The sequence below is a fragment of the Xiphophorus maculatus genome, chromosome 9 (assembly GCF_002775205.1).
Source record: "Xiphophorus maculatus strain JP 163 A chromosome 9, X_maculatus-5.0-male, whole genome shotgun sequence".
NCBI lineage: Eukaryota > Metazoa > Chordata > Actinopteri > Cyprinodontiformes > Poeciliidae > Xiphophorus > Xiphophorus maculatus.
This window is the reverse complement of record NC_036451.1, coordinates 26,032,946-26,060,749: the sequence shown is the minus strand read 5'-3', so window position 1 is coordinate 26,060,749 and position 27,804 is coordinate 26,032,946. Positions and strand designations below refer to the sequence as shown.

General features: G+C 40.5%; 3 protein-coding genes across 19 annotated transcripts in view; 2 read left to right on the top strand and 1 right to left on the bottom strand.

The window, feature by feature from the left end:
• Window positions 1–448: 448 nt before the first annotated feature.
• LOC102230223 (allantoinase, mitochondrial-like) lies at window positions 449–6,906 on the bottom strand. Its single transcript, XM_005811361.3, has 11 exons — window positions 6,688–6,906; window positions 6,425–6,576; window positions 6,136–6,250; window positions 5,899–6,045; window positions 5,269–5,317; window positions 4,883–4,982; window positions 4,263–4,449; window positions 4,027–4,165; window positions 2,369–2,541; window positions 1,682–1,714; window positions 449–1,578 (listed from the first exon to the last, which is right to left on the bottom strand). Exons 1-11 carry the CDS (start codon window positions 6,832–6,834, stop codon window positions 1,429–1,431), a joined length of 1,392 nt encoding a protein of 463 aa, XP_005811418.1. The 5' UTR covers window positions 6,835–6,906; the 3' UTR covers window positions 449–1,428.
• A 735-nt stretch (window positions 6,907–7,641) lies between these two features.
• LOC102226946 (tetratricopeptide repeat protein 39C-like) lies at window positions 7,642–23,088 on the top strand. 2 transcript variants are annotated; one of them, XM_023339492.1, is made up of 15 exons: window positions 7,642–8,123; window positions 8,246–8,430; window positions 12,101–12,149; window positions 13,437–13,565; window positions 14,503–14,617; window positions 15,879–16,233; window positions 17,405–17,573; window positions 17,815–17,908; window positions 18,000–18,107; window positions 19,718–19,827; window positions 19,916–20,039; window positions 20,842–20,939; window positions 21,036–21,140; window positions 21,229–21,267; window positions 21,361–23,088. In XM_023339492.1, exons 2-15 carry the CDS (start codon window positions 8,273–8,275, stop codon window positions 21,448–21,450), a joined length of 1,743 nt encoding a protein of 580 aa, XP_023195260.1. In that variant the 5' UTR covers window positions 7,642–8,123; window positions 8,246–8,272; the 3' UTR covers window positions 21,451–23,088. The 2 variants fall into 2 exon arrangements, with proteins under 2 accessions (XP_023195260.1, XP_005811405.1); XM_005811348.2 differs by having other exon boundaries at window positions 7,642–8,430.
• A 2,951-nt stretch (window positions 23,089–26,039) lies between these two features.
• Window positions 26,040–27,804, top strand: part of LOC102225825 (kinesin-like protein KIF1A) — a 48,327-nt gene continuing 46,562 nt past the window's right edge. For 6 of the 16 annotated variants that reach the window (XM_023339420.1, XM_014473428.2, XM_023339419.1 and 3 more), the window contains exon 1: window positions 26,042–26,407. The gene's annotated coding sequence lies outside the window, so the exon portion shown is untranslated. Of the gene's footprint in view, window positions 26,408–27,804 lie in introns of all 16 variants that reach the window. The other 10 variants (XM_023339413.1, XM_023339414.1, XM_023339412.1 and 7 more) reach the window with 2 other exon arrangements.

Below are 27,804 nucleotides of genomic sequence, written 5' to 3'. Positions count from 1 at the left end.
CACACTGTAACTGGCTGAGCACAAATCACCAAGTAGTAGTCATTTTTATATTTACACCATATTAGCAGCCCAACCAGTTTGTTTTTCTTATTTCAAGCTAGACATGTTTCACCGTAGTGAAACAGTAAACAACCACGTTTTTGAAATAATTTTAGTAAAATGTTTGTTGTAACACGTTTTACCTTTATGCACTCTTCTTTTCAAACTGTCAGCAGCTGGACGAGTCATCACCCTCAAATTCAGTATTTTTCCAGATCAAGGAGGCCATAAACTATTTTTGCCTGATCATTCCCCTTGGAAAAAAGGGTTTGACAAACACAAACCCTTTAGAAGTATCATGACACTCGGTCTTGAAAGACATAAAAATGTTAACATATACACTTTATATCCAATAATAAGTTGCAATGATTTAGCTTCAGGATGTTATCCAAGATAAGCAAACATGATCAAGTGTGTAAAATGCTGTTTATTTTTCTGTGTTTACTCGTCTCCTTCCCTCAGTTCCCCTGATCGGTACTCTCCCTCATATGTTTAACATTTTGTTGATTAGACTCACCTGGTGCCCTTGTCACTCATCACACCTCTGTATTTAAGCTCCCTGGTTTTCATTGTTCCCTGGTGGTTTCTACCTGGTTCTGTTTCTGGTTCCCTTTATGCCTTGCTCTAAGTTTGCACTCTTGCAGTTAAATCACCATGCGGTTGCCAAACTCCTGTTTCAACCTCACAATACGTGACAGTGTCGTCTCATTCCCTGATACAAAGTGTTCCTGTGTGAGGTCCTTTAGCTAGTATTGCAAAGCTCTGAAAAAAATCTAACTTTAACTTATATTTAAGAATTTGTTCTACAGTCATATTGGAAAATGATTAAAAAGTTTATTTCAAGATCTCTGTCATGAAGTGAACACGTCACATTAAATGAACTACACAGGCTGATGTTTTCAAGCCCTTATTTCTGGTAATTATGAAGATTTTCTAAACAAGAATGTTATATCAGACCTGCAAAAAAAAACAAGGTAATGTAGTTTCTAAAAGTGTAATGGGAAGAGAAGCAGTCCATGAAGTCAAGAAAGCAGACACTCTGCTTACTGTTGATGTCAAAAGCTTATATATGGCGCTGGGCTATCCTCTGTACTGAGTAAAAGTTTGCCACAGACATAAAAACTGAACTGTGCTTCACTGAATTTGAGTCTAAGCTTGACCGAGCTGAACTGAAATGAGATTTCCAGAGGTTGTTGTACTGTCGATTCTCTTCAACTTTAGCTTAAACACTTAAGTTGTTTAAAGTCAATTTTCAAATAAAAGCTATTAGCTCATATGGTAACTTTTAGCTATGTGCACTTTAGAAAAGAAAAAAGATCACGCATTTAAGGTCAGACCAATTAAATCCCCAACATTCCAAATGGACTGAGTTTTCATTGTCTGTGTTTGCTACAGTTGTGCTTGACCCGTCCTCTGGGGGATGAGGAGATGCTTTCCCAGAGGTTCAGGGCAGAAGCTGCCATCTCTGTACACCAGCCGGCCCCTCAGGACAGTCGCACGCACCACTCCCTGCAGCGTGGAGCCGAGGTACGGGGTCATCTGCACAAATACACAAACACACGCCCATGCACGCATACGCACGCAGTCAGTCACTTGTGCAAAAAGACCAATCCTGGCCATTTGTTTTTCAGACTTTAGTTACCTTGTTTTTGTGGTGAATGCTTGCTTCTTCGATCTGTGAAGTGAAAACAAACATGAAGCACAAATCCAGCCTTGACAATAGCTTTAAGGGGCTGTGTATGACACATAGTGCAATATTATAGCACAATCAAGAAACTATGTTGACTTCAGTTGTTCAAAAAATGCTATATAGATTAAATATGACTTAGAAGAAATTTGACTTTGTAATTTAACAGCTTAAATTGGGCCTCTGTCTCTTTAAAATCTCCTGCTCTTTCTGAAACTCCGCTTCAGGAAGTCTTCACAACATGGCTCCTCTATTAACCCTTTAACAACGTTTTTACCAGCGTTGCACTGACAAGTAGCTCGTATAATGAGCTCAACAGATTCCAGGTGTTTGCTAATTGCTGATGGCTAGTCTGAAGGAGCTGAGTAGGAGAGGGACGCTCTGTGACACAGAAGCTTGGAACCTGCAGCTCTGAAGAGGAGCTGCGCCTTGAAGACGGAGCTAGGTCCACTCAGGCATTTTGCACAGTTGAATGGTTGCCAAGGAGATTAAAGGATTTCTCAAACATGCATGAAAGATTCAAAGCAACACTCGCATATGCTTTTGATGATGGAATAACATGAAAACATGATGTAAAGTTTTTTTAAAAAGTAGATTTTATATAATACTGCCCCTTTAACAGTGTGAATACCTCACACTGACCTGAAAGCCTGTCTCTGGATCCCAAATGACCAAGTCGGCATCAAAGCCAGGGGCCAGGCTGCCCTTCAGGTTGCCCAGGCTGCTCAGTTGTGCTGTGTTTCTGCTGAGGAGCCTCACCACATCAGCCAGCTGAAAGTCTCTCTTACTGGCTGAAGTCCAGAACAGAGGCAAACCTGAAAAATAGGGACAAGAAACTCTTTCTGCTTCCTGGTGGTAATTTATAAACACTGTAACTGGCCGTCTGCTTGGCTCCCACTGCCAGACTTTGACCATTGCGACAGAAAAGTAAATGATTGGTAGAAGCTCGAGACTTATTTGCCAGTTCGGTGTTGGATTTGCCTCATTTAAACCTCAATCAAGAAGTTCTACTGATGGGATAGAGCAGGTCTGATCGACCAAAATAGGAATGTTGATGATTAATGACAGGAAGTAAGTCAATTTAGGAATTTAGTTTTATAAAACCACAGATCAACAATAAATCATGATCTATTAAAGTATCTCTTTATGACTCAAAAAAAAAAAAAACTTTACCAAAATGCAAAAGCGGTGTGTGAAAAAACAAATAAGTTACTCATGATTTTAAACTGGAAAGAGCTCTATTAGCTCTGATAGGTATAAGTGCTTATATTTTTTACTCATTCAAATTTGTAAATAAAAACGATCTCAAATCCTGTTAGCAATGTCAAATCAATAAGGTTAAAGTTTGGACTTTGACTAGGCTATTGCAACACATGGAGTCTCTTTTTTCAGATAGAGCGGCTGCAGATTTGGGGCTTTCTGTTCTGTAATATTTCCAGTTTCTGTGGAGCTGTTTGGCAGGTAGCCTGACATTTTTCTCTGCAATATTTCAGTAGACAGAGAAGTTCTAGGTCAACTTAGTGACCACAAGGAGCATGGACAATATGACTGCACAGCTAGCCTGAATAATCACTCATATGCCACCATTGTTGATTGTGGGTATGAGATATTGGTATTGATATATCGTCTTTAGTTTCTATAGTTAAGTCTACATCATCAGCCCTCCACCACCATGCTTTACTGCCATGGTGGAGGGTTTGTGGTGAAACACAGGAATATCAGTGATTTAAGGCCTGCGTTGTGTCTGTGAATCAGTATTCTCTGGAGATAAGTCATATTTATGTGATCTTTTTCTAATTTAACATTCAGACTTACCTTTACAATCAGAGTTTATATCCTTATATAGGGATAAGGATCTGGAATTCATTTCAGACATGTTGGCAGACATTTAATCTTTTTAAGGTCCATCAAACAGACACTGAATACACACAGATTTAACTTTGGATGCAACAGAAACTGGACCAAAAGCCTCTGCAAGTAGATTTGGACTAATTCTCGTCGATGTTAATAACATTTATAGACTGAATTTCACGATATTCCCCCTGGATATAAAACGAATGTAAAATTTGGATATGCAAGCTATTTAAGGTGAAATAATTGCATAGGTTTTGGTAGTAGGAGTTTGTCCTGCAGTCGGTGGCTACTACCCAGTAGCTCGCCACCATCAGCCTGTGAATGTGTGGGTGAATGACTGAATGTAGTGTGCAGCACTCTGGGGTCCCCTGGACTTGATAAAGCGCTTACATAAGTACAAAACATTTTTTGCCATTTGCTAGCTGCCACCAGTTTGAGAAATGTACCAAATTGTAACGATGAAATCCCTCCCCAGGCCTGCGTGAAGTCCCCGCTCTCCAGTTTCTTAAGGTCGGGTGTGCAGGGGGAGTGGTCAGACACCACCATGTCAATCTGTCCACTTTTCAGCGCAGACCACAACTGCTCCTGAAGGGGCCGATGACAGTATTACGCAAATCATGTTTCTTTGTATTGTGTCCATTGAACATAACCTTTGGATCTGCAAAACGACGAGTCCATCTACCTGGTTAGCAGAGCCTCGGATGGGAGGGCAGCACTTAAACTGTGTGGCTCCCGCAGGAATAGTTTCTGCACACAGGTTGAGGTAATGATGGGTGGTCTCCACCGTTAGGGGGGCCCCGGCTTGCCGAGCTTTCTGGATCAGCTTAAGGGCCTTTGCAGATGACAAGTGAACAATGTGGCATCGCACCCTGAAATACAGAGAGGTCATTGCTGCTGCTGCAGCGACCAAATCTTCAACAGAGGAATCACCTGTGCTGACATAAAGGGAATATACAGAGCCATGCAAAAAATAGTTCCACCCCTTACACTTGAATTCATTTCAAATGTAGTTTATCATCCAATTCATTGCACCCAGCAGAACCAGAAACTGGTTGTCCAAATGCTAAACCCTGACCCTCGTGTCCCTGTGGAAGGAAAGCTTCACCATGATCAACCTCGGGGTAAAAAAAGTCTGATTTCTTCAGTTTGTGATGGCAATTTTATTTTTTTTTTATCCTTGTTTACAATTTTTCTACCAAATCAGAATCATTTACTACTGCGTTAGTGTTTCGCATAAGTTTTTGGTTAAATGTGGAAAAGTTCAAGGTAAGTTTGGAGAGGACATGCATAAACTTCTCTCACCGGTACTGCAGACAGAGTTCTGCAACAGTCCGAATAGCTTCTACCTCCATGACATCGGGCCGGGACCGCAGAAAGGTGCCGTACTGGCAAGGGTCTGTCTCTGGGAGGGTTGGTTATAAAATATAGGTTTAATGAACGATTTCATTAAAATGACAGAAAATTCTACAAAGATTTCTGTACACTTTTTTTACATTATCTTTATTCAACCTAGACTGTGGATAGTTTAGTTTTTTTAACATCAGCATCTCAAGTTATTCTAAATTAAGGTACTAAAACATTTCAGCCTTTATTCTGAGAACAGCTTATGTTTTTTTTTAGCACAAAATCTGTAATGGTAAAAGGCAAAGGGAAAATAGTCAAAAATTTCATGTGATCTAAATGATTACCGTCAGCGTTGTTCCCCGTTGTTGGCTGAACATCCATCTCTGCGTGAAACTGGAAGATACAAAACAAAATGATTTTAAGTTTGTCACCAATCACCAGAAGGTCTCTGAAAGGGGCAGTATTATGTATTTTTCAGGCACACGGTGTCATTTTGTAGCACAATCAAGTAACTATTTTACCTTTAATTGTTTTAAAATATGCTATAAATAGAAATTTGACTGTAATTTAACACCTTGAAATTGGGCTTCTGTCTCTTTAAAAATGCCTGCTCTTTCTGAAACTCAGAAAGTCATCACAAAACAACCCTTTAGCAATGTTTTTACCAGCGTTTCACTGAGAAGTAGCTCACATAAGCTGATGCGCAGTGCCACCAGGCGTTTGCTAATTGCTGCTGGCTAGTCTGAAGGAGCTGAGTGAGGGATTTGCGGAGGGCTGCTCTGTGAGACAGAAGCTTGGAAATTGCGGCTCTGAGGAGGAGTTTCGTCCTGGAAGGCGGGGCTAGGTCCCTCCAATCATTTTGCACAGGAAGGGAATAACATTATTACATGAGGTAAAGCTCAAACAAGTTGGTTTTTACATAATACTGCCCCTTTAACAAGAGGCGTGTCATAGAGCCAAATCCAGTAATTCACCAGCAGGACGCTTCCTGTTCCCTGGAGCTGCTTCATGGCCGTGTGGAGGTCAAATTCAGCCACATGGGGGAACTCATCAACACCGCTGTGGATGAGGAAACACTTGAAGCCAGCAACTCCTGCCTTGATCATAGGCTGAAGTTCACGCTGTGAGGATGCAAAATACTTTCATGTTTTGGTGCAAAAGAAAAAAAAAACATAGGACACTCCTTTTATTTTATTTCATGTGGTTGGTACCTGATTTCCAGGAACAACTCCTCCCCAGAAGGCTACGTCCACGAAGCACTTCCCCGTCGCCTCCTGCAGCTTCTCCTCAAAGTTTCTGAGCGTTGTGGTTGGAGGGACGCTGTTTCTGGAGGGGTTGTAACCAAACGCTCTCTTAACATGGCACTCCATCAAATCTGTCCCTTTTTTTAGAGAGACCAAATCAACCAACGCAGCCTACAACGTGACCTCGTTGGGTGTGCGCCCCCTCCCTAATGCCGCCCTGGGAACCTGCCCAAGTGGCCTGGATACTTCAACTTACAAGGGCATGTCCACGACGGTGGTCACTCCTCCAGCCGCGGCGGCCCTGGTGGCCGTCCAGAAGCCCTCCCATGAGGTGCGGCCCGGCTCGTTCACGTGAACGTGGCAGTCTACGACGCCTGGCATCACCACGCTGTCCCCCACATCCAGCACCTGCAGAGACACCGACGACGTCAGGCATGCGGGGGTAAATCCAGGGGCGCTAAATCAACCCTCAGAGGCATTTTTAACCTAACGGACAGGGGAGAGTGACCGCCAGCTTACCTCAGAGCCAACATCCTCAGTAAAGTTGCCGCTATAGAGTATTTTGTGGATTTTACCATCTTTAATTATTATGACAGCTGGACTCACTTCATTACCAAACAGCACTCTGTTGCTCCTAACAGCACTAACCGCTGATCCGAGCTCCATGCCTGTTTTTACTGAGTTAAAGAGTACAGAGAGAGTTTCTGAGCTCTTTTCTGTTGTGATCCCAATATAATCTCAGCAGGTCAGTGGCTCAGAGCGGAGGCACCGCCTCCTGCTGTACAGGGCAAAGGATAAAGCATGTGTTGACTTTTTTGTTTTCTTTATCAGTGCAAAGTGCTGAATCACCTGTAGAACAGGGCAAAAATACCCCACAGATAGATAATATTTTATAGTGGTAGTTGGGTTTTTTTAAGGGAACTAAAGTTATTCAGTCTTCAACAAAGTTCAGTTAAAATAATATATTTTTTTACGTTTTGCTTTCTGGCCTCTTTGGTCTCATGTTTTAAGTAGTTTCTCCTATGCAGACTTCAGTTATGGTAATTGTTAAAGTGTCTAATGGAACAATTACAAAAAGAGTGATTGTGTTAAAAGTGTTGCCATTATAAAGTCCCTTCTCTCTTGAAATACAAATAAACAAAAAAACAACACGACTGCATGATGTAGGTCTGCCAAGATGTTTCAGAATGAACAAGAATTCCGGAGCCACATTCTTTGGACGATATGAGAGCAAAAATCTGGCACCATGTAGAAGAATCTAAAAAGTTAGTTCTGAGAAATCACTTTTTCAAAAAACAAAAATCTTATAGCCAAAAGATAATTTAGGCAACAAAAAAAAAACATACTGGTGGCAAAAAAAAAAAAATGTTTTAGGCCATTATTTTAGGAATTAGGTTCACACTAACCTTTCCTTCCTATACATTTTGTACGTCATTCTATCGTTATTCAGAGACGCTGAGGCTCATAAGTACCGTAAGCATCAGAATGCAATGTGTTCATACATCCTCATCAGCCCCAGCAGCCTCTGTGTCATCAGGATGTAGACCTGGGCGCGGCCGGGCGCCTGCTCCCTCCGTCCTTCCTCCCGGCGAGCCGCCGTGCGTTGTGACGCCAGCCCGTTTGGGGAGCCGTGCGTTCAGCTGCGTGGGTCCTGGCTGTGGCGAAGCCTCGCAGCATCCTCGTTATGTAACGCCTCGGATGCTTGCGGGCGGACAGGATTAGCTGAAGGAAAGCTGCGCGCATGGCTGGCTGGACGGATGCGGCGACGAGCGGCGGAGAGCGTTCCCTCTGAGCGGGCAGCTGCTGCTGGAAAAGCACCGGGCCGACCGGAGCTCGTCTGATTTCAGGCCGGGCATCGGAGGCCTTTCGAGGGGCGCAGTCTCCTGGATCCTGCGGAAGCAGCGCAGCGGCTTTTCTTTCTTTCATTTTTTTTTTTTTTTAAAGCATCCGACCAGGTGCGCGTCCCTGTTTAAGGCTGTCCCTATACATTTCCGGACAGAAACCGATGCGAGTTTGTCTCGGAGAGGTCGTATTTTTGTTTTTGTTTATATTTTTTATTTCCATTGCACTCGTCCAGTCCAGCAGCCACTGCGCGGTAGAATAAATGATGGCGGGTCCCGAGCAGTCCCAGCAGCAGCAGCAGCAGCAGAAGGTGGAGGAGAAGGCAGAGCACATAGATGATGCTGAGATGGCTCTGCAAGGCATCAACATGCTGCTCAACAACGGATTCAAAGAGAGCGACGAGCTTTTCAAGAGATACAGGTAAAGCCTTTCTTTCCTGCACCAACAAGTGGGATGGGGTGGGGGAGGTGGACGAGTTTGGGTGGTAAAGAACAAGGTGTGCTGTGGAAAACATGATCACTTGAAATGAAACAAAATGTGGGTGTGTTCCTTTAAGTCTGTCGTTGTTAGACATGAGCTGGCCTAAGGCATAAGCGACCTGAGCAGCTTCAAACCATCAGGGGACTCCCATAACTGCTTGAATTTGGACTTCTAGTCATAAAAGTTTTCTATTTGTTTATTGAGATCTAGAATACTATTAAGCTTGATGTGACGGTTTCAGAATTGATTAATGTTAAATAATAATAATAATAATATTTTAAAGGAATCACCAAGTTTACTTTGTCTTTGTGAAAATGTGAAGAATAATATCCACTGTTTAATTATACTGTTAAAATGGTGACAATCTGAGGCTACAAGATAAAACTTTATGGTTCCTGAACAAACACATCTAAGCAAATGATAACCTGAGCTATTCATCTTCTCAGCCATTTAAACCTGGCTGCTTCTCTCAGACGCCATCAAATCTGTTTTAAAACGTACTCACTGATCGCAATGTCTTCAACAGGAAGAGGGGCCCTCAAATTAAGATTCTGCTTAAAGTCCCATACAACTTTGGACGGCCCTGGGCTTTAATATTGGGGATATGGCTGATCGCCCAGGGTGCATTGGCCTGGGGGTTTCATTACGTTATTGCACATCCGGTCAATGAAATGATGTTAAATTCTGATTCTAACTCACAGCACCTGAATTAAATGGCCGTTGTGGTATTTTGTTGAGGTAGCAACCAGCTTGTTGAGGTAGCTGGGCTTCATTTGATAATTTCTTATGTGGTTCAGTTTTTTAATACTTGGACTGACCAGACCTTAACTAGATAAATTTATACTGAATAAAACAATTCAGAACCCAAATATGAGCTAAATTATAGTGAAGAGAACCCAAATACTGGAACATATGAGAAAATGGTATCTAGCTAGCTAGGTGACTTTATTTGGTTATTTCTAATATGGTTAAGTTTTTTTAATACTTGGACTAATCAGACCTTAGCCCCATATCACCATTTGTATCATAAATGATACATAGGTTTCTGTGGTCTCTATCTTTTATACCATGATCAATACTTACCCAAAAACCTATTGTATACAATTTGAGACTTATATTCTGCCATCTACTGGATTATCATTGCACTGCAGGCAGAGGAAGCATTTTTTCCCCCTCTTTTTAAAATGTCGTCTCGCATGAGATTGGTCATACGCGTTTTCCAGGAAAGTCTTTTCCAATTTTAAACAACTTACAGTAAAAATAATATATATACATTGTTATTCACTTTTTTAAAGTAATGTTTTATGTTTTGAAATAATGCACAATTATTTAGAAATGTTTTTGTTATGTTACATTTAAATCGTGTTAAAATGTGTGTATCATATTTGATACTGCAGGTATTTAAGGTGCTTTATCCCTGAACATTAATGTCATATTTTTATAAAGTAATCAATGTCATACCAGCCACAAATCAGCCACAAGCTTTTGTTTACTCAATAATCATCATTAAATGTCATTTCAAAATTATTTATTTATATTTTTTCACAATAGTGCTTATTCTAAAACCATAATGTTTATGGTGTATCGAGTAGTTATTTATATATATTTTAGAAAAGAGTAGAGGAAGAAGAGAGAGAAAGAAAATACTTTGAATAGTCATCAACATGATAATGTGAGACAAGTCAATCTATATAGAGCAGTAAGGAGAAGATGATGAGGACTGGACTCCCTGGCCATGCATGATGAAAGACAGTTAGATACCAACTATGATGAAGACTATGATGATCAAAGTGTAAACCAGACCAATATGGCAATTGAGGTCCAAACAATCACCCTGGATACTGTCAGAAATGAATCAGTGAAGACTAATGTGAAAAACAAATAATACAAATGGAGAAAATACTGTCAAGTTCCATACGTTGATGTCATTGCCAGGGTTGAGGAAGGCTCAAAGAACAGATGTTACATGACTCCATACATACAGTATATTCAAGCACTTGGTCCCTGATGAAATGCTCCAGAGGATTGCAGAACATGTTCCACTGGTTCAATGCCAACAAATGAAGAAATAGGTCCACTACTTGTCATACTAGATCACAGTTAGGTTGTTGTCCTGGTTCACTCCTATTCCACTCTTCAATTCATTTCCATTCCTCATGAAGCAGACTTCCATCCACTCCAAAACTCATATAATGGTTTCCAAGCCAGCCATTGTTGAATCACATGAGTTCATGGGAGGTGTTGCTCTTCTTGATATATTATCATGCACCATCTTTCCCAAAGATGGTCACTGTTCCAGTCTCCATCATCAATGCTTGAAACCTCTACAGAAGAGATTAGCTGAAGCTACAACCTAAAATGCTTTAGTTGGCACTTCTCCTACAAGTGCAAGAAAGGTCAAAATCAAGTATGGTAGACCACTTTCCTCTCCTGAAGCAACGTCAACAGCACCCTGTAGCTGCAGTGTACCTCTAGATGTGAGAAAGAATGACATTAATCATTTTCCAACATGGGAAGCCCAACAGAGATGCAAGTACTGTTCTTGAAATCATTTTGCACACATCTACTGTAAAATGTGTAAGGTACAACTTCGCCTGAACAAGGACAGAAACTCTTTTAGTTCCTACCACGATGTGAAATAAATGCTTATAAAAAGTTGTTGGTGGAAAAAAAAACTAAGAAAAATTTTCTAAAGTGTTTCCAAATGTTATAGGCAACATTTGTTTTTGCCTCTAAAACTCACATTGTTGTGAGCCGAAAGTTCTAAGAGAAGCCTGCCGTATGAAATCTGATACAAAAAATATATCATAAAAGAAATGACGTGGCAAAATCATTTTTTTAGATTTTGCTTCAAGGCTTCATGAAGATTCTAGTTCTAAAAAATCTGAATTTTCAGACTATTTTTTGATTGGTCAAGCTTTAAAGGGTTAAATATATAACAGTATACTGAATAGAAATTTTTTAGATCCCAAATATGAGCTAACTCATGGCTAGGATTTAGCTGATACTGATTATTGATTAGAAATAATCAAAGTCTTGGAGAATATGCTAGCTTGCTATCATCTAGCTGGCATAAACCGTGACTTCTGCTGGACATTAACTTAAAAGTCTTGCTGAAGTTACTGAAAACAGTTGACCAACAATTTAAGTGTTAGTTTTAAGGTAGAACATTACAAATATGCTGTTTATCCATCTGAAAAAGTATTTTCTTTGTTTTACATTTCACTGCTTGGAGATTTTGGTTGGTTTTGCCCAAAGTGTTATTCTATCAGTTTTAATTTGCATATTTGCACATTGGTAAATAAACATGAACTGGATTTTTACTTCATAATCTTTCATATTGAACCTTGCTTTGGATTCTTGTCTTCGCATGATAGACTGCAGTCAGTCATGACGGCGTGTTTGGTGTTCGCTCTGTTTGAGCCATCATGAAAAGTCAAAGTCTGCAGCTGTTTTTGTGTATTGTTCTCCTGGTTTTCTGTCTACTAACAGAAAACAAACCTCAAAAAACCTGAAAGATCAAAAAATACTTTCTTGTAATTGAGTTTGCCACATTTTGTAACCCATTGTCTCTATGTCTTCTTTTCCCTCATTTCTACGCCTCTTTTAGGACGCACAGCCCTTTGATGAGCTTCGGAGCGAGCTTCGTCAGTTTTCTGGTGAGTTGTGCATTAGGAAGGCACTGCTACGGCAAAGAGATGAAGGCAGTGACGAGTTTTAGAGGAGAAGACCTCAGAATTAATGTTAGATGTGAGACCTGAGATAATGTAGTCTGTCAAAAGGCAGGCCTCATGTTGTCACCACTGGTATCTTCCCTTGTTTCCTGCCTGTCCATTAGCATAATGGATGCATCTTCAGCTGAAGAAATGCATTGCTGAGGCAAGTAGAGCAGATCACTGAAAGCCTGCATCTGTCAGTGTTGAATGAGGGAGATGATTCATAATGTGGTGTGATGCTCACACTCGCATTCAAACTCACACTCTGTCATATCCTCTCATGTTGGCCCTATCATAAAATGAAGGCAGAGATGATGTCATCTCCTTTTGCTGGTTGATGAATGCACCTGGCTGTGTGTAACTATCAATTTTTAAATTCAATTATTTAAACTTCGCCTCCTGATAATAACTTAATCAAAAGCGAACCCAGTTTGCAGTGAGGTCTTTTGGACATGTCAAAATATCCTGAGACTTTAAAAGTAAGTGCTACTCTAACGTCACAGCAATGACACATAAGTAGCAGTTCTTAATCGCATCCGACGCCACGCAGACGCTCTGTCTGCGCTGATGATGACTCTCTCGTTTTGGAATTTCAAATTCACCTCCATTCATTCAAATAATTATTTGAACACATGGGCGTATTCGGTGACTGAACGTTCATCATTGAATATGGCTAAAAACATATTTCAAGAATCAGAACAGAACACAATGGGCATAGTTTATAGTATTATAGCAATGTTTGTATTTAGTCATTACTGTGTTTTGTGGCTGGCTTTAAAGTGATGCCTATTTGTCTGTGCTGCAGCTAAGGACAAGTTTTGTCCTTTGTTCCTGCCCCACACACAGCTGTGCAGATGTCACCATTCTGCCCCACTTAGGGTTATGCTGAAGCATCCTTTTGTTACTCTATTACATAAGACTCCTTTGCAGTTAGCATGCTAGATCAAGCACGAATCTCATCAGAGGAACAGAACAAAACATTGACATAGTGATGTAATTCAAACGGATGTATGGCTTGTATGTTGGCATAGAGTGCAATTAACTCTTATAGTGAACAATGTGTATTTTGTAGCTGTTTGAAGCTGTAATTTGAAAGTTCCTTGCACATTTGAGGGTAGAAAAGCATCGTTTAAGTTCAGTCCATTTAACATTCTGCTTCACAACGCCTTGAGGGCTTGTGAATGTACAAAGCCTAAATGGTTGGAGGACGTTTCCTGTGCTTCGCTACAGAACGCCATGATGACATTCGAGGAGGAGAAGATGCAGATGGCCTGTGATGATCTGAAGACAACTGAGAAACTCTGTGAGAGCGACAGCGCTGGAGTGTTAGAGACGATCCGAAACAAGATCAAGAAGAGTGTAAGTACTGGGAGAAACTAGTAAAGGATAAACTTGAGACTAATCTAGGTTGCTGAGTATCTGTTAAAGGGACAGTCTTATGTGTTTTCCAGGCACATAGTGCCATTTTGTAGCATAATCTAGCATGATCAAGTAACTTTGTTACCTGCAGTTATAAAAATACCAATTATATCAAGTATGACTTAAAAGAAATTTGACTTTGTAATTTAATAGCTTGAAATTGGGCTTCTGTCTCTTTAAAATCTCCTGCTCTTTCTGAAACTCCGCCTTCTGGAAGTCATCACAACATGGCTCCTCTGTTAACCCTTTAAAAACAGTTTTACCAGCGTTGCACTGAGAAGGAGCTCCTATAATGAGCCCAGCAGATGCACAGTTCCACCAGGTGTTTGCTAATTGCTCATGTCCCCCGATGTGTTTTGCACAGCAGAATGGTTGCCACAGGAGATTAAAGGATTTCCCAAACCTGCATGAAAAATCAATTCAACACTTCAGGTGTGTTTTTGATGAGGGAATAACATTATAACATGACGTAAAGCTCAAAAAAGTTTATTTTGCATAGTACAGCCCCTTTAACAAGAGCCTCCTTTAATAGAACCTCTGGTAAAGCAGAAATAATGCCAGGAGAAAAGAATAAAACCAATTTGGACGTTCAGTTGGGTTCTAATATTTCTTATATCTTCTAACATTTCACCAGGAACAGATTTTAGATAACGACATTAACATCCTCAGCAGTAGGTGTAATCATCCAGACTGCAAGTGAGATCATGCCGAACCAGCAAACCAATTCAATTAGGACGTCCCTGAAATTCAATCTAAAGCTGGACGAGTAGCCGCAGGGCTGCCTGGCCTCCTCAGGGTTATTCAGAAAGCATTCATGGGCAACATCTCAAGTGGACGCTGCTTACTGTACACGTGGGCCTGTCTGTGTGGGTTACAGATGGACTCCCAGATGTCGGGCGTTGCTGTGGTGGACCGCCTACAGAGACAGATCATTGTTGCTGACTGCCAAGTGTATCTAGCGGTTCTGTCATTCGTCAAACAGGAACTCTCAGGTAACCAAACCTAACTCACGGGACGAGCAGACTCTGAAAAGTGTTGACTAATCCATACAGATTCATGTTACTTCAAGCTTTATTTAGTAGTTAAATATTAAAAAGCATTTTGGTATTAAAATCTGGTAAATGTGCAAAGTAAGAGAGTGTTTGTCATGAGGGCAGGGAAACAAGTTTGTGCAATTGCTTGCATAACCCAGCCTAACTTGATCTGGGTAAAAACTGTTTTCAGCTACCAAAAAATGGACCCAGAAGCCTCCTGATATACATGCTAATGTTAGCATTCATTCAGACATAGAAACATACATCAAAAGGTATTTCTGAGGGATTGGTTTGACTTTTACAAATGGCCGAACATACTTTTTCTTTAAATAGATATTTTATTTAGACCAATTTACAACATCATTGCATATCAGTGACCTCAAATAGTCAAAACATTTTATGCTTTCATTATTTCTCTTTGTCTTGTTTCTTCAGTATTTTTAAGGACAACGACTGTAGAGGTACTTTGTAGAGATGCAGCGATCGCATATTAATATCTGTATTGGTCCTGATATTTAAAAAAAAAAAAACATTCTAGATCGTGAATTGGTGACAATGTACCCGATCCGTAAGGACACATCTATTCAGTCTAATTCCATGTTTTGTGCTCTGAGTTATGTTATATTAAATTTTTTTTTTACATTATATTTATATATTATATATATTTTTGAACCATCAGAAAGAAGGTTTGCTGCAGTTCATTTTTACATGTTTCACTAAGGTAGCCAGTCTGTTGCTTTTGTCAGTTTATTATTTATTCTACATTGGTTGTTCTCCTAATTACACTGACTGGACAAATTAAAGTTATTTTTACATGTTTGACCAAACTCATGAAGCTATTGGTGTATTTAGCTGTGCTGTACTGTTGCAGAGTTATCAAAAAAAATTCTAATTCAGTACATTTATGTCTATGTTTAAAAAAAAAGATTAGTTTCAAGTCAATTCAGCTGTTTTTCTGTATCAATATCTGTCGATACTAAACCTCAGATATCTGTATCGTAAGTAAAAAAAGTGGATCCCTAGTATTTTGGTCGTAAAAAGCCAAAAGAACAATTTATCAAGACCATTTAAAAAAAATACCAAAACTCACTACGTCCCTCGTTGGATCTATAAAGCAATATGTACTGGTTTATGACTGGGTTGAGACAACAAACCCAGCATTTCTGAGCATTCTTTTCAGTGCAAATGATCATTGCTCGTCCTTGTCATTCACCGACAGCTTATATAAAAGGAGGCTGGATTCTCCGTAAGGCATGGAAAATGTACAACAAATGCCACAGTGACATCAGTCAGCTGCAGGAGAGCTGCCAGCAGGGGGCCTCCGGCAGCCAGGAGTCGCTCTCAGCCGACAACGCCAACCACAACGTGGAGAACGGTGTGACGGCCGAGGCCCTGGACCGGCTCAAGGGCTCCGTCAGCTTCGGCTACGGCCTCTTCCACCTGTGCATCTCCATGGTGCCGCCACACCTGCTCAAGATCATCAACCTGCTGGGTTTCCCTGGAGACCGTCTCCAGGGCCTGTCCTCCCTCATGTATGCGAGCGAGAGTAAGGATATGAAGGCGCCGCTGGCTACGTGAGTTGACCCGAGTCTGTACCCGCAGAAGTGATGTATGTAGTTTAGAACGATTTGTAAACAGTGAGAGAAATGTTGATGTTTTTAAATTAGTTACACCAACTGTGCATGTTTAGGGCATTTGCTGCTCTGAATAGTTGTTATAAAGAAACGGTGGATATAAAATGAGGATTTCTACCATCTTTGTAGAAGTGTGCCGCTCCTTTAGTTAACAACTCCAGTAGCTGTTCTTACATGAATGCTGCCCTGGGCAAACGCCACTCCCCACCCCCACGACCCCCACGACCACCTTTGAACCTCCTCAATTTCACACACACACACACACACACACACACACACACACACACACGCACGCACGCACACACACACACACACACACACGCACACACACACACACACACACACACACACACGCACACACACACACACACACCACAAAGCCACCATACATGTTACATTTAGACATCCATGTATCTAAAACAAATTCAAAGAGTACATCACTTCTAAAATGGCAATGTATAAAAAAATTGATGTGAAAAAATACATTTTTAAGTAATTCAACTTTAATGTGATTTTTGTCAGATTTAAGTCCGAACTTTGACTAGGCCAATCAAAAATCAGTTTTTTTTTTTTTTCACTATTTATGACAGTATGGCGCGAGACAGGTAAGCTGTGAAAAAATGAAGCTTCTATACCTTCTCCCAGTGCTAACTAGAAACAACCAATCAGAGCCAGGAGGCGGGTCTTAGCACTGTCAATCACTCAGTGTTTTGCCAATGACAGCGGACAAACGGTTTTCCTGTAACAGTAAGCCGTTTCTCCATCTTTAGCACATTTTGCAAAGAGTACAGTTGTAAAGTTGATTGACAGCGCTAAGACTTTCAGTCAGTGAAAACTAGCACAGAAAATCCTTTTGAATCAGTAGAAGTATGATTAAACAAGGAAAGCCGTTTTATTTTCCATCTAAAATCAGGATGGCTTGGACATCTTTGGAAGTAATATTATTTGAAAACTGCATTTTGATTATTTTAAACATGCAATTGTAACCAAGAAAGAGCAAAACAAGAAGAAATCTACAAGGTATCAATCATTTGGGTGCATTAGAGATTTGATAATCGTTGAAGTGGATCAGCAGAATAATCTGATCTGAATGTCTTGTTCTGTTGCTCAGGTTGGCCCTCTTGTGGTACCACACGGTGGTGCTGCCTTTCTTTGCCCTGGAGGGTTCTGACACACACGCGGGGCTGCTAGAGGCCAAAGCCATCCTGCAGAGAAAGTCTGTGGTTTATCCAAACTCTTCCCTCTTCATGTTCTTCAAGGGACGAGTTCAAAGACTGGAGGTACGTACGACAGGCCTGGAGTAGGTGGTAACCATCTGGAACCACACACACCAGTCAGGTTTGTCCAGAAGGAAACAAAAAGTGGCATTCAGTCAGTGATGCATGCTTCGTGGTTTGTGAACTCACCGATCTGACGTCTCTTGATCCGGCTTTCATCCGACACATCTGTAACAGTCCGTGTCCGATACGATTAGTGTTTACCTGTCAGTATGTGTGCTTTCTCTCTCTCCTCTGTCCCCAGTGCCATATCAACAGTGCTTTGGCCTGTTTCCATGATGCATTAGAACTTGCATCAGACCAAAGAGAGATCCAGCATGTGTGTCTCTATGAAATTGGTACGTGTTTTCTCTCCCGGTTAGCCGTGAGCGTTGGTGCGCGGTCCGCCGAGGGGCCGGTCTGACTGCCTCCGCTTGTTCTTTGTGTCAGGTTGGTGCAGCATGATAGAGCTGAATTTTGAAGATGCCTTCAGAGCATTTGAGCGATTGAAGAATGAGTCCCGCTGGTCGCAGTGCTACTACGCCTACCTGACCGGAGGTAAGACTGATAGCCTCCAACGAAACATTGTAGGCCTGATCTACTAAAGGTTATTAGAGATTTAGTATTGGCCAATTCCAATACAGAAAAGCAGTGCTGAACTGACTTAAAACATTTTATTTTTTTAAACACAGATGTAAATATACTGAATTACAAATTGAGTTAATAACTCTGCACCAGTACAGCACACTTAAATACACCAGGAGCTTCATGAGCTTGGTCAAACATGTAAAAACAACTCAACTCTAATTTGTTCAGTTCTTTTAGGAGTAGAACAGCCAATGTAAAATAAGCAGTAAAGAAATTGACAAAAACAAAAGGCTGACTACCATGGTCAAACATGTAAAAAAAATAAACTGCAGCAAACCTTCCCAATGGTTCAGAAAGTTCTATTAGGAATTGTAAATATTATGTAAAATAGAATTAGACGAAATTGTCAACCAATCAATCAATTACTCAACTGTATTTATAGCATTAGGTAGATGTGATTACAGTGAGGTGAGTCAGCTTTCTTGCCAGACAGAAAACTACATCAGCACATAATAAATATAAATACAACATGATTCAAAATGGTCCGGTTCTCAAAACTTTTAAATATTAAAATCCATACAATACAGTTAAAAAAAAAACCCCAACACAAAACAGTGACTCATATACAGTATCCTCATTAGGACAATATAAAAAAATTAAATAAAACAATAATGAATCGAATTTTGGAAGCTTATGACTACAGGAATAAAACTGGTATTATACAGCTTAAAACTGATTTTATACTTCTTTGATGATCTCCCCTTATGGATCAGCCACATGATTGCTCATACTCGATCTAGAATTTTTTTCTTCCATATCCGGACCAATACATATATTAATATCTAATCGGTGCATCTCTATTTGTCATCTTGAGCAAACCTGATCTACAAACCACACACAAGCGGGATTGCGCAGCAACATAAGTAAAAATCAGAGGCGCAGTTGTGCGTCCGCTAAATCACTAGGTTTTCACGGCTATATTTAACACTTTTGAAAAGTTGGTGCAAGCTGGCATGCAAAGATGTGCGCGGTCACCGTGGTGACCAGAAGGCATAGCTGCAGTGACAGAAGTTAATGTTTGGCAAATATTTGGAACATTTAAAGAAGATGAAATACAAATAATATTAAACGAATTTGAAATGTCCTCCAGCAATGCAAATTTTGAGCTGCAGGATTAGTAAATAAATCCAGCACAGCATCACTGTACGGCAGCACAGCTCCATGTTTTGATGCCCTGCAGTAGCGCGTCCGTGTAGACGCAGAAAAGACGATGCGTATTATATTTGTCTATGCAGCCAAACTGTGCAGCCAAAAGATGTCTGTGGGTGACAGATGAATGCTGGCAACATTTATGCAATTAAGCTAAAACAAAAATCCTCACAACCAAGCTTAAATATTGGCTTCTGTTACTTAAACAAAGCTGAACATTAACAGCCACTATAGACCGGAAAACCACCATGGAACCAACGTACCGCGCGTTCAACTTTTTTTTTTTCTTTACACAGCTTAGCTCGCCTTATTTGGACTCTTCGCAGACCGGGCCTTTTGAACTGTTTCTGTTCGACTGCGTTTCCTTTCAGTGTGTCAGGGTGCGTCAGGGGACCTGGACGGAGCAAACGGAGTTTTCAAAGATGTCCAGAAGCTGTTCAAGAGGAAAAACAACCAGATAGAGCAGTTTGCTGTCAAAAGGGTCAGCAACACATGCTATTCTTATTTTAAAAGAACGATCGGTGGTAAGTAGCAGGAGTTTAACTTCTTGTTTTTACGATTCTCTGCAGGCGGACAGGCTGAGAAAAGTCTCGCCCACCAGGCAGCTGTGCATCCTCGGGGTGATCGAGGTTCTCTATCTGTGGAAAGCGCTGCAGAACTGCTCCTCCACCAAACTGCAGATAATGAATCAAGGTCAGTCCGACCTACAGAGGGAGGAAGGAAGGAAGAGTTACAGAACCCAGAAATTTCAGTGTGGTTTTGGGGGGATTTTATGTTATAAACAAACACAAAACAGTGCATCATTGTGAAATAGAAGGAAAATACGTGTTTTTTTGTGTTTTTAGAAATAATCAACATTACAGCTAAATTTGTTTGATTTGACTAATATTTACACCACTGCTATCTTGAAGTCCTTTTTCAAAAATAGTAAGGGCAGGCTGGATTTGGCCCACACGTTCTGAGTTTGACACTTACGCAATAACGTTTGTGGTTGTAATGTGACAAAATGTGGAAAAAGTTCTGCAGACATGAATCCTGCCAGTGGGCCTGTCACAATAACAAACTCTGCTGGATGTTAAATTGTCCCAGAAGTTATCGCGATAAACGATAAAATTGTTCTTTTAAGATCATTTTAAGAGTTCAATCAACGTTACATTCTAATGAGGATTTCAGACATTTTAAAAGTCCAAAATAAATAGACAGAACAACAGAAACAGCAAATCAAATGAATTTTGAAGTCTGTAAATGAGATTGTCCTTCCAAAAAAAACAAAAAAACAAGCTGGTTGAGACCAAAACACCAGAATGAAGAGTTTTGTCATCCAGTTTTTGGTGGAAAGAAAGAAAAGAGAAAAATGATGAATCATGCAGAAGGAAATTATTGAGCTTTTAATTTATCATGCAATTGATTGATTTATTGCATTTTTCGACAAGCCTAAATGCACGCAGCAATGTCTTTTTTAAACGTCCCATCATTTCCTGTGTTCTAACTGCAGTGCTGCAGAGTGTAGACGAGCCTTCATGCAGAGGCCTGAAACACCTCCTCCTCGGTTCCATCCTGAAATGCCAAGGAAACATCAGAGATGCTGTTCAGGTAGGACTCTACTCCGATGAGAGAATAATTATGGAGTTAATCTAAACTGGAAATGGTGCTTATACTATCTTTTTTTCCTTTTCACATGTGATCCAGTCATTCCAGCAAGCCATCAGGGACGAGTACGGACGACAGATCAACTCCTACATCCAGCCGTACGCCGTCTATGAGCTTGGATGCATACTCCTCGCAAAACCAGAGGTCTGCGCTTTTTGCATTAAAAAAAACATTCATCTGTGTACTTATGGACATTGTGTTATAACCGTACTATTTCCATTGTTGGATTCAGACAGTGGCAAAGGGGAGATCATTCCTACTTCAAGCCAAGGTAAAGCCAAAATGAGTACTTATAATAAAATACCAAATTTTTAAAAAAAACAACTAAAATGAATAACTTCCTGTTTCACCGTCTCTCCCGTAGGAGGATTTCACAGGCTACGACTTCGAAAACCGGCTTCACGTCCGCATCCACTCGGCGCTGGCCTCGATGAAGGAGGTGGTGCCGCAGTGACTCCTCCACCAGGGGAGAAACTTCGCACAAAGTCTCAATAGCACTCCCTGTGCTTTTCATTTCAAAGGAACTGGAGGCACAATTGGCAAAAACGGTTATCGCTGATACATTTTTTTTTAAAAAGTCTGATGATGAAGTGCCATCTATGTGCATTTTGTAAAGCGGCGGACGGACGGTCGCGCTCGTGATGGCACGCGGGTAGTTCTGGCTCACGTGAAATCTCTAAAGTTTTATTGGTGCGCAGTTGGGTCATGTCCACCGACAGCCAGAGGGAGAGTGTGGGAAAAGCCTCAGATATATCGTGAAGTGTGATGTAAATAATACAATTGTCTAACCAGCGCAAGCTAACTGTGTAAAGAAGGAGTGGCTATCAGGCACGTTAGCGACGCTATGCTAGCTACCTCCCCCTTCGCCTTCAGTTTTTCTGCTTAGCCACTCTATCGCTCCCCAGGCTCGTTTCTGGACTGAATGCACAGAGATTAATCTGATACAAAGTTTTATCCAATACACTCCTCGATGTTTCTTTTCAGTGTTTCTTTCACCGTTACGTATTTGCCGTCCAGTAGCTGTTCTACTCATTAGCTTGTGCATTTAAGGGACTTAAATTCTGCTTCTGCCCTAATTAAACAGATTACTTAGTACAGAATGATTTGTTAAAAACACTTGATGTTTTTCAAGTGTGATTTTTTTGTGGGGAGGATTTTATGAAGTAGACAACTTTTTAGACAAAAAAAAGTCTGAACTGGCAGGTCAGGCTTTTTAAATATCAGTGATCGGCTAACAAGCTGCAATCGGTGCACCCCTATAGATGAGAATGAAGAAAGGGAATGAGGAGCGGACCTAAAGTGGAGTGATCCAGTTTATCAGACTTGGGCTTTGAGGTTTAGTCTTGCCCTAAACATTTCCTGTAAATGACATCAATACACTGCAATTCTCTGGTGTATCTAACAAAACGTCGAGCACTGTGCACTATGCATAGCATGGCTGGGTGACGGTGGCTTTATATACTGAAGTCCAGCATGGTTTTTTTCCCCTGCAAATACATAAACTTACTCTTAAATAACACACTTAGTACTGTAAAGCTGCCTAATGAAAGGTGCTGTTAAATGTCAGCCTGATCCTGTGTTACTGCAGATGCATCTTATTATCGTTTTAGTGGTAGAAGCCTTCGACTTACTTCACAATACCAACCAGCTTAATAGCAAAAAAAAAAAAAAAGAAAAAGGTGTTTTTGTAACGTTGCTCCAGCTTTGTCAGAGTTTGAGTGGCTCATTCCAGCCTCTTGCGTCAGACAAAACAACATCCACGAGTAATTTTCTCAAACTTTCTAAACCGTTTACATGAGAATTTTCCAGTGCAGAGTATTACATGAACAAGCACTCCGGTTTATTGTCAAGCAATATTAACTCATAACAGACATCATTTAGTTGGAACTTCTCACTTCATGTTTAAAGTTGTGAACTTACAGATTTTTGTTATTTATTTTTATTTTTTTCAAATCACCGTGATCTCTTAAGACAAGGCTCGTCATCCCTCGTGGCTGTGATGGATGTAAAGTGTAATAAAAATGGAGGAGGCTGCTGTGCTAGCAGTCTGTTCTCTGAAAAAAAAAAAAAAAAAGAATTTTCACATTAAGGTGAACTGTCAATAAAGTGTAATCTACCCATTGTACCAGATACCTCTGTCACCAGAATATTTTCTCTCTGTCATTGTTGAAACTGAGGCTAAAAGTTAAATGTCACTAAACTGAACTAAACTGAAAAAATAAACAGTTCTCCATCAATATAGTCAAACAATCGTCTCTGCTTTTTGTTTTGTGTCTGTTCTTGTATCAGAAGCATTGATATGCTATAGAAAGGTTTTCACGTTGCTTTAAAGGCCTTTATGTGACACAGCTGCACCTAATTCTCAACTGAAAATATGCTGCAATGTTAGAAAAGTTATTTAAAAAAAAAAAAATCAGTTTACGATAAACTAAAGCTAATGGGAGTGAGCGTGTCACCCTTTTAGGGTTTGAGTATAAAAGTAGTCACAATAACAAATTCTAGTTTTATTGTGAGCTTATCAAAAAGACTCTGTTTGAGTCTGTAATCCACCACCAGAGGGCGCTTTTCTCACAGAAAGCTGTTAGGATGTGGTCGTGTGGTGACCGTCATTCCAGTAAAATCCCGAGTTCGCGTTTGAAAAAAATGGTCCTATCACGATAACAGATTTTGCTGGATGACAAATTGTTCCCAGAAATGACTGCCATAAATGATAATATTGTCCTTCTGAAACCATTTTCAACAAATATATTAATAATGGTACAACAATGCCAGTAATGAACTTTAATTTTGTACAGGACACTCCGCACTGGAGATATTTTAAATATCCAAAATAAAAACTGACCATTCAAAAATGAAATCTACCTGTATGTAACTTGAACTCTTAAATCAAGCTTACTCTTAAATCTGTGAAAGTCTCAGAGATTTGTTGGAGAACATGGGTGAGAAAAGAACTTGACAGGCTTGGAAAGGCGCAAATAAAACAGAGGACCATGGGAGCTCTGGGAGAGCTGCAGAGATCCACAGCTCAGGTGGGAGAATCTTTTGACAGGACATGTATGAGTCACAAGCACTCATCAGACCTGGACTTTGATCTGTGGTTTCCATGCTGAAAGACACAGGTGGTCATTTTTATGTCCGCACTTGGATAGAAACACTCCAAGTGCATCTCTTTAAGAAAACATGTCCTTCGAGTCGGGATCAAGGCAACAGCTCAGTCAGGAAGTCAATTATTCAGAGTGCCGGGCCACCAAATTTAGTCATGTAGAGCAGATTTAAAGGGCAGTTAGAAAAGGTAGCATGTCTTATGTTGGGTTTTAGATTTTGTGTTGGTATTTTGATCAGTCTTGTGATTCTAGTTTCTTATTATTGCTGGAAAGATCCTTTTGTTTACTTACATCATGTTTGCTATGTTCATTCTTTTTGTGTGTGTGTGTGTGTGTGTGTGTTTTTTTTAACTTATTTATTGTGTTTGTGCATTTTAGCACATTCACTTATTGTTAGTGTCAGGCTTTGTCACCCTGGTAATTTGTCCTTCCCTCAATTTGCCTCTTTGCTTTCTGCCTCAGCTCTTCCACGTTCCTCTGACTAAGCTCACCTGAAACCAATTTTTAAAGCGGTATTGTTTTAACTTGCTATTCAAACCTCCTGTCATTCCTCTATCCAGCAATTGATGAAGATGTTGACAGACCTTGGTGTCTATGTCAGAACTTATCATGATCTTGTTTTGCAAATGATTCAGGGGAGGACCCAGAGAACGTCCAGGAGCGATGCTACGCTACACAGTAAAACACAATGCATTTATGACAGAGAGCTGGAGACTATAGGAGCGGTTGGTCAGTGCAAAGAGCAAAGTCACAAATAAAACTGCATCAGGTTTCACACTGACTGAAACCTGATCATTCAGTTCCCTCCTCCTACCAGTTACAGAGCTTCTGATCACTAGACTTTATCTCCCTCATGCCTTCATTAGAACAGTTTTCAATCCTTCCCACTTAAGACACAGATTGCATTAAAAGTACTTACTGGTTTTCTAGATTTTGCTATTTTTTTCTTTATAAGGACAGATTTAGTTTTGTGATGGACAATTGTGAGCAGGATCGTTCTTACAGCACAAGCCAGATACCCGTTAACCGTTGAGCTGTGCAGGTGTTGACACAATTTCTTCTGGTTCTCTAATCAAACTATATTGACTAAAGGCTTCTCCCCAAAATCCCTCTTCTGACATTAGATCTGATCAAGGTAGTTGGGATACATTTTTATTGGACCATTTTAAGTAAAATGTAAAGTAATTTTGGTTAGTAGATTTCTTTCCAACCAGGAAATGCGATCCTAGCACTGTGGTTAAAGCTGCTGCCTCAAAACAAATAGGTCCTGAGTTCAAATAATGTCCACTTTTGTTTTTCTATGGAGTATGCTTGTTCTGGATGCTTCTCCTTACACATATAGTCACTGGATTGGCATCAGCCATTCGGGAAAAACTAAGCAAAAGGTTAGATGGATGTTGCTCCTGAAATTATAATTATTATTATTATTATTATTATTCCAGCAACTGGTAAGGAACAACATCATTTTGTCAATTCTGTCCTTCCAGTAGTCTGCCCCTCTGTGGTCTGGTTCAGCTAAACGGCCCTGCCTGCCTGTTAAAAAGGAGTTGTTCTTCTGGACTGTTGCCTTATGCTTGCTTAAAATCATTGTGTGTACTGAATGTGTTCAAAATATTTGTTTTAATTTGTCATTGGAATTATTAAAATAACTATACTCGAATATATTCCATGATATTTTAATTTATTAAGATTCACATGTGCATTTTTGTTTTACATAATGCTTTCCCTTATCGTCCCGCCCCTATTCTGAAATATATATATAAAAAACGTATGTACTGTATGTTCCCTTATATAATGCACAGTAACATCTTTCTTAGCTTGAATATTTTCTTTTCCTGCCGTAGCTCTTACGGGGTCCTAATGTACGTCCTAATCTTTATCTATTCATCCCACCGCCTCCTCCCCTGCCTGCCTTCTCCGTACTGCATCGATGCCGCTTCCTCCCCCCGGTGGTGATGTCACCGGCTCAGTGGAGCTCGAGCATCCTCACCAAAGACACCGAGACAACAGAGCCATTTTGACCGCCTCGCTTCCCCAAAGCTGCGGCCAAAGGGGCCACCTTCCCTCCTCAGTCCTCAAGAGAGGTCCAGTTAGGGCGGAAAAGGCCAGTCGGGGCAGAAGAGGCGGGTGTTCTTGGTCGGCAGATTTCGTCGCTGACATCCTCCTCCCCGTCCCAGTTTCATGAGGAGGAGGAGAGGCTGGTGACAGACCTGGAGGAGAGCGGCGGAAGTGGAGGTATCCACGGGGTCTGGATGTGAAACCTACAGGCACGACAAAACACGGTCTGTTCCCAGGAACTGTGTGGAGGTAAGGCGACCCCGTTTTTCCTGTTTTTTTGTGTGTGTCGTCCATTTTCAAATATTTTGAATGACACGGTCCCTCTTTACTTGGTGTTAAACCTCTTGGGAGTGAATGAGCACAAGGGCGCGGCCAGTGGAAAGGCTGTCAGTAATGAAAACACGGTAGCCTTCAGCAGCAGAATGACATTATACTCTACACTTTTACACAGGTCACGCTGTCATGTTATTTTGTTGCGTCTATAAATTATAAAACGGGTTACATTTAAAATGCGAGGGAGGGGTGGCTGACATAAATGCAGAGTCACTGGCTGAAGTCTTAAGTAAATGTTATTTTCCATCTTCAGAAATGATAATTCGGCTATATATTTTTTTGTTCTTTGAATGAACCGTCAAAAAATATTAGCTACTTTTATCCCACCATAGGCCTGAAACCAGCATGTCATTCTGAAAAGGTGCCAAAATATGAAGCAAACGTCACCACTTTATGAGGCTCCGTTCCAAAATAGTAGCTTACTACGTGATCATTTAGGACAGATATTAAGGGTATGGGCATTTTACAGCATTTGCCACCAGAAAGATGGTGGCCGCCCAGTTGAGCTGCAGCATCAGCTGATTGTCCTGAGCTTTATGGAGCAGATTATGGTCATCATACCCCCTTATGAAGACTAATAAAAGATGTTCGAAAAAATTTATTGTAAAAAGTCTAATTTCATTCCATAGCCCCCAGTAAGAATTTTAATTTAACTGAAAATTTAAAAAAAAATCTTTAATATTAATTCACTGCTAATCTTTTACATTTTTGTGTCATTATCATCCGCAGTATCATGTTTGCACTACAATAAGATTAAACCTTAAAAGCCTTTTTGCTGGTACAGGTTTCTCGAACACCTCTGATAGATGAATATGCTTGGTGCCACGTTTATGAAGATTTCAGGAGAGCAGGATGACACAGCAGGTACACATGAATCAGTGATGATGACAGACAGTTAGACCATAAAATGAGGGCGCATATTCGCATCCTAATACATTAATTACCTCGGTCCATGAATATTAATGAACAACAGGAATGAGTATGCTCTTTCTGAAGGATGTTCTGTAAGGTTAGGGAGCAGCAGTGACGGCTGACTGTAGAGTACTGGTCTCTTAATTGACATTAACATTGATAGATTACACTTTGACGATGAGTCATGCTCCTAAAACACACCCAGACTGATCAGAAGCAAATTGATTGTTATGTTTTTTTAAATTTATTTCTGTAAGACAATGTGACATGAAGCTGCCCTGCTGAATTGATGCCACTTCCCAGATTTTTGGTCTGTTTCAGTCCCATTGTCATCCAGATAAACATCTTGACATTTAGCTGCTGCTGCACTTCTTTTGTTACAGCTAGCTTTGTTATCCATC

Coding starts and splice junctions, on each gene's coding strand:
- LOC102230223 (XM_005811361.3), bottom strand. CDS start 6,834: ATGGAGCTCGGATCAGCGGTTAGTGCTGTTAGGAGCAACAGAGTGCTG. Junction 6,046..6,135: donor GAGTTGTTCCTGGAAATCAG/GTACCAACCACA, acceptor GCATCCTCACAG/CGTGAACTTCAGCCTATGAT. Junction 4,983..5,268: donor AACGGGGAACAACGCTGACG/GTAATCATTTAG, acceptor CAACCCTCCCAG/AGACAGACCCTTGCCAGTAC.
- LOC102226946 (XM_023339492.1), top strand. CDS start 8,273: ATGATGGCGGGTCCCGAGCAGTCCCAGCAGCAGCAGCAGCAGCAGAAG. Junction 8,431..12,100: donor GAGCTTTTCAAGAGATACAG/GTAAAGCCTTTC, acceptor CGCCTCTTTTAG/GACGCACAGCCCTTTGATGA. Junction 21,268..21,360: donor CATTCCTACTTCAAGCCAAG/GTAAAGCCAAAA, acceptor TCTCTCCCGTAG/GAGGATTTCACAGGCTACGA.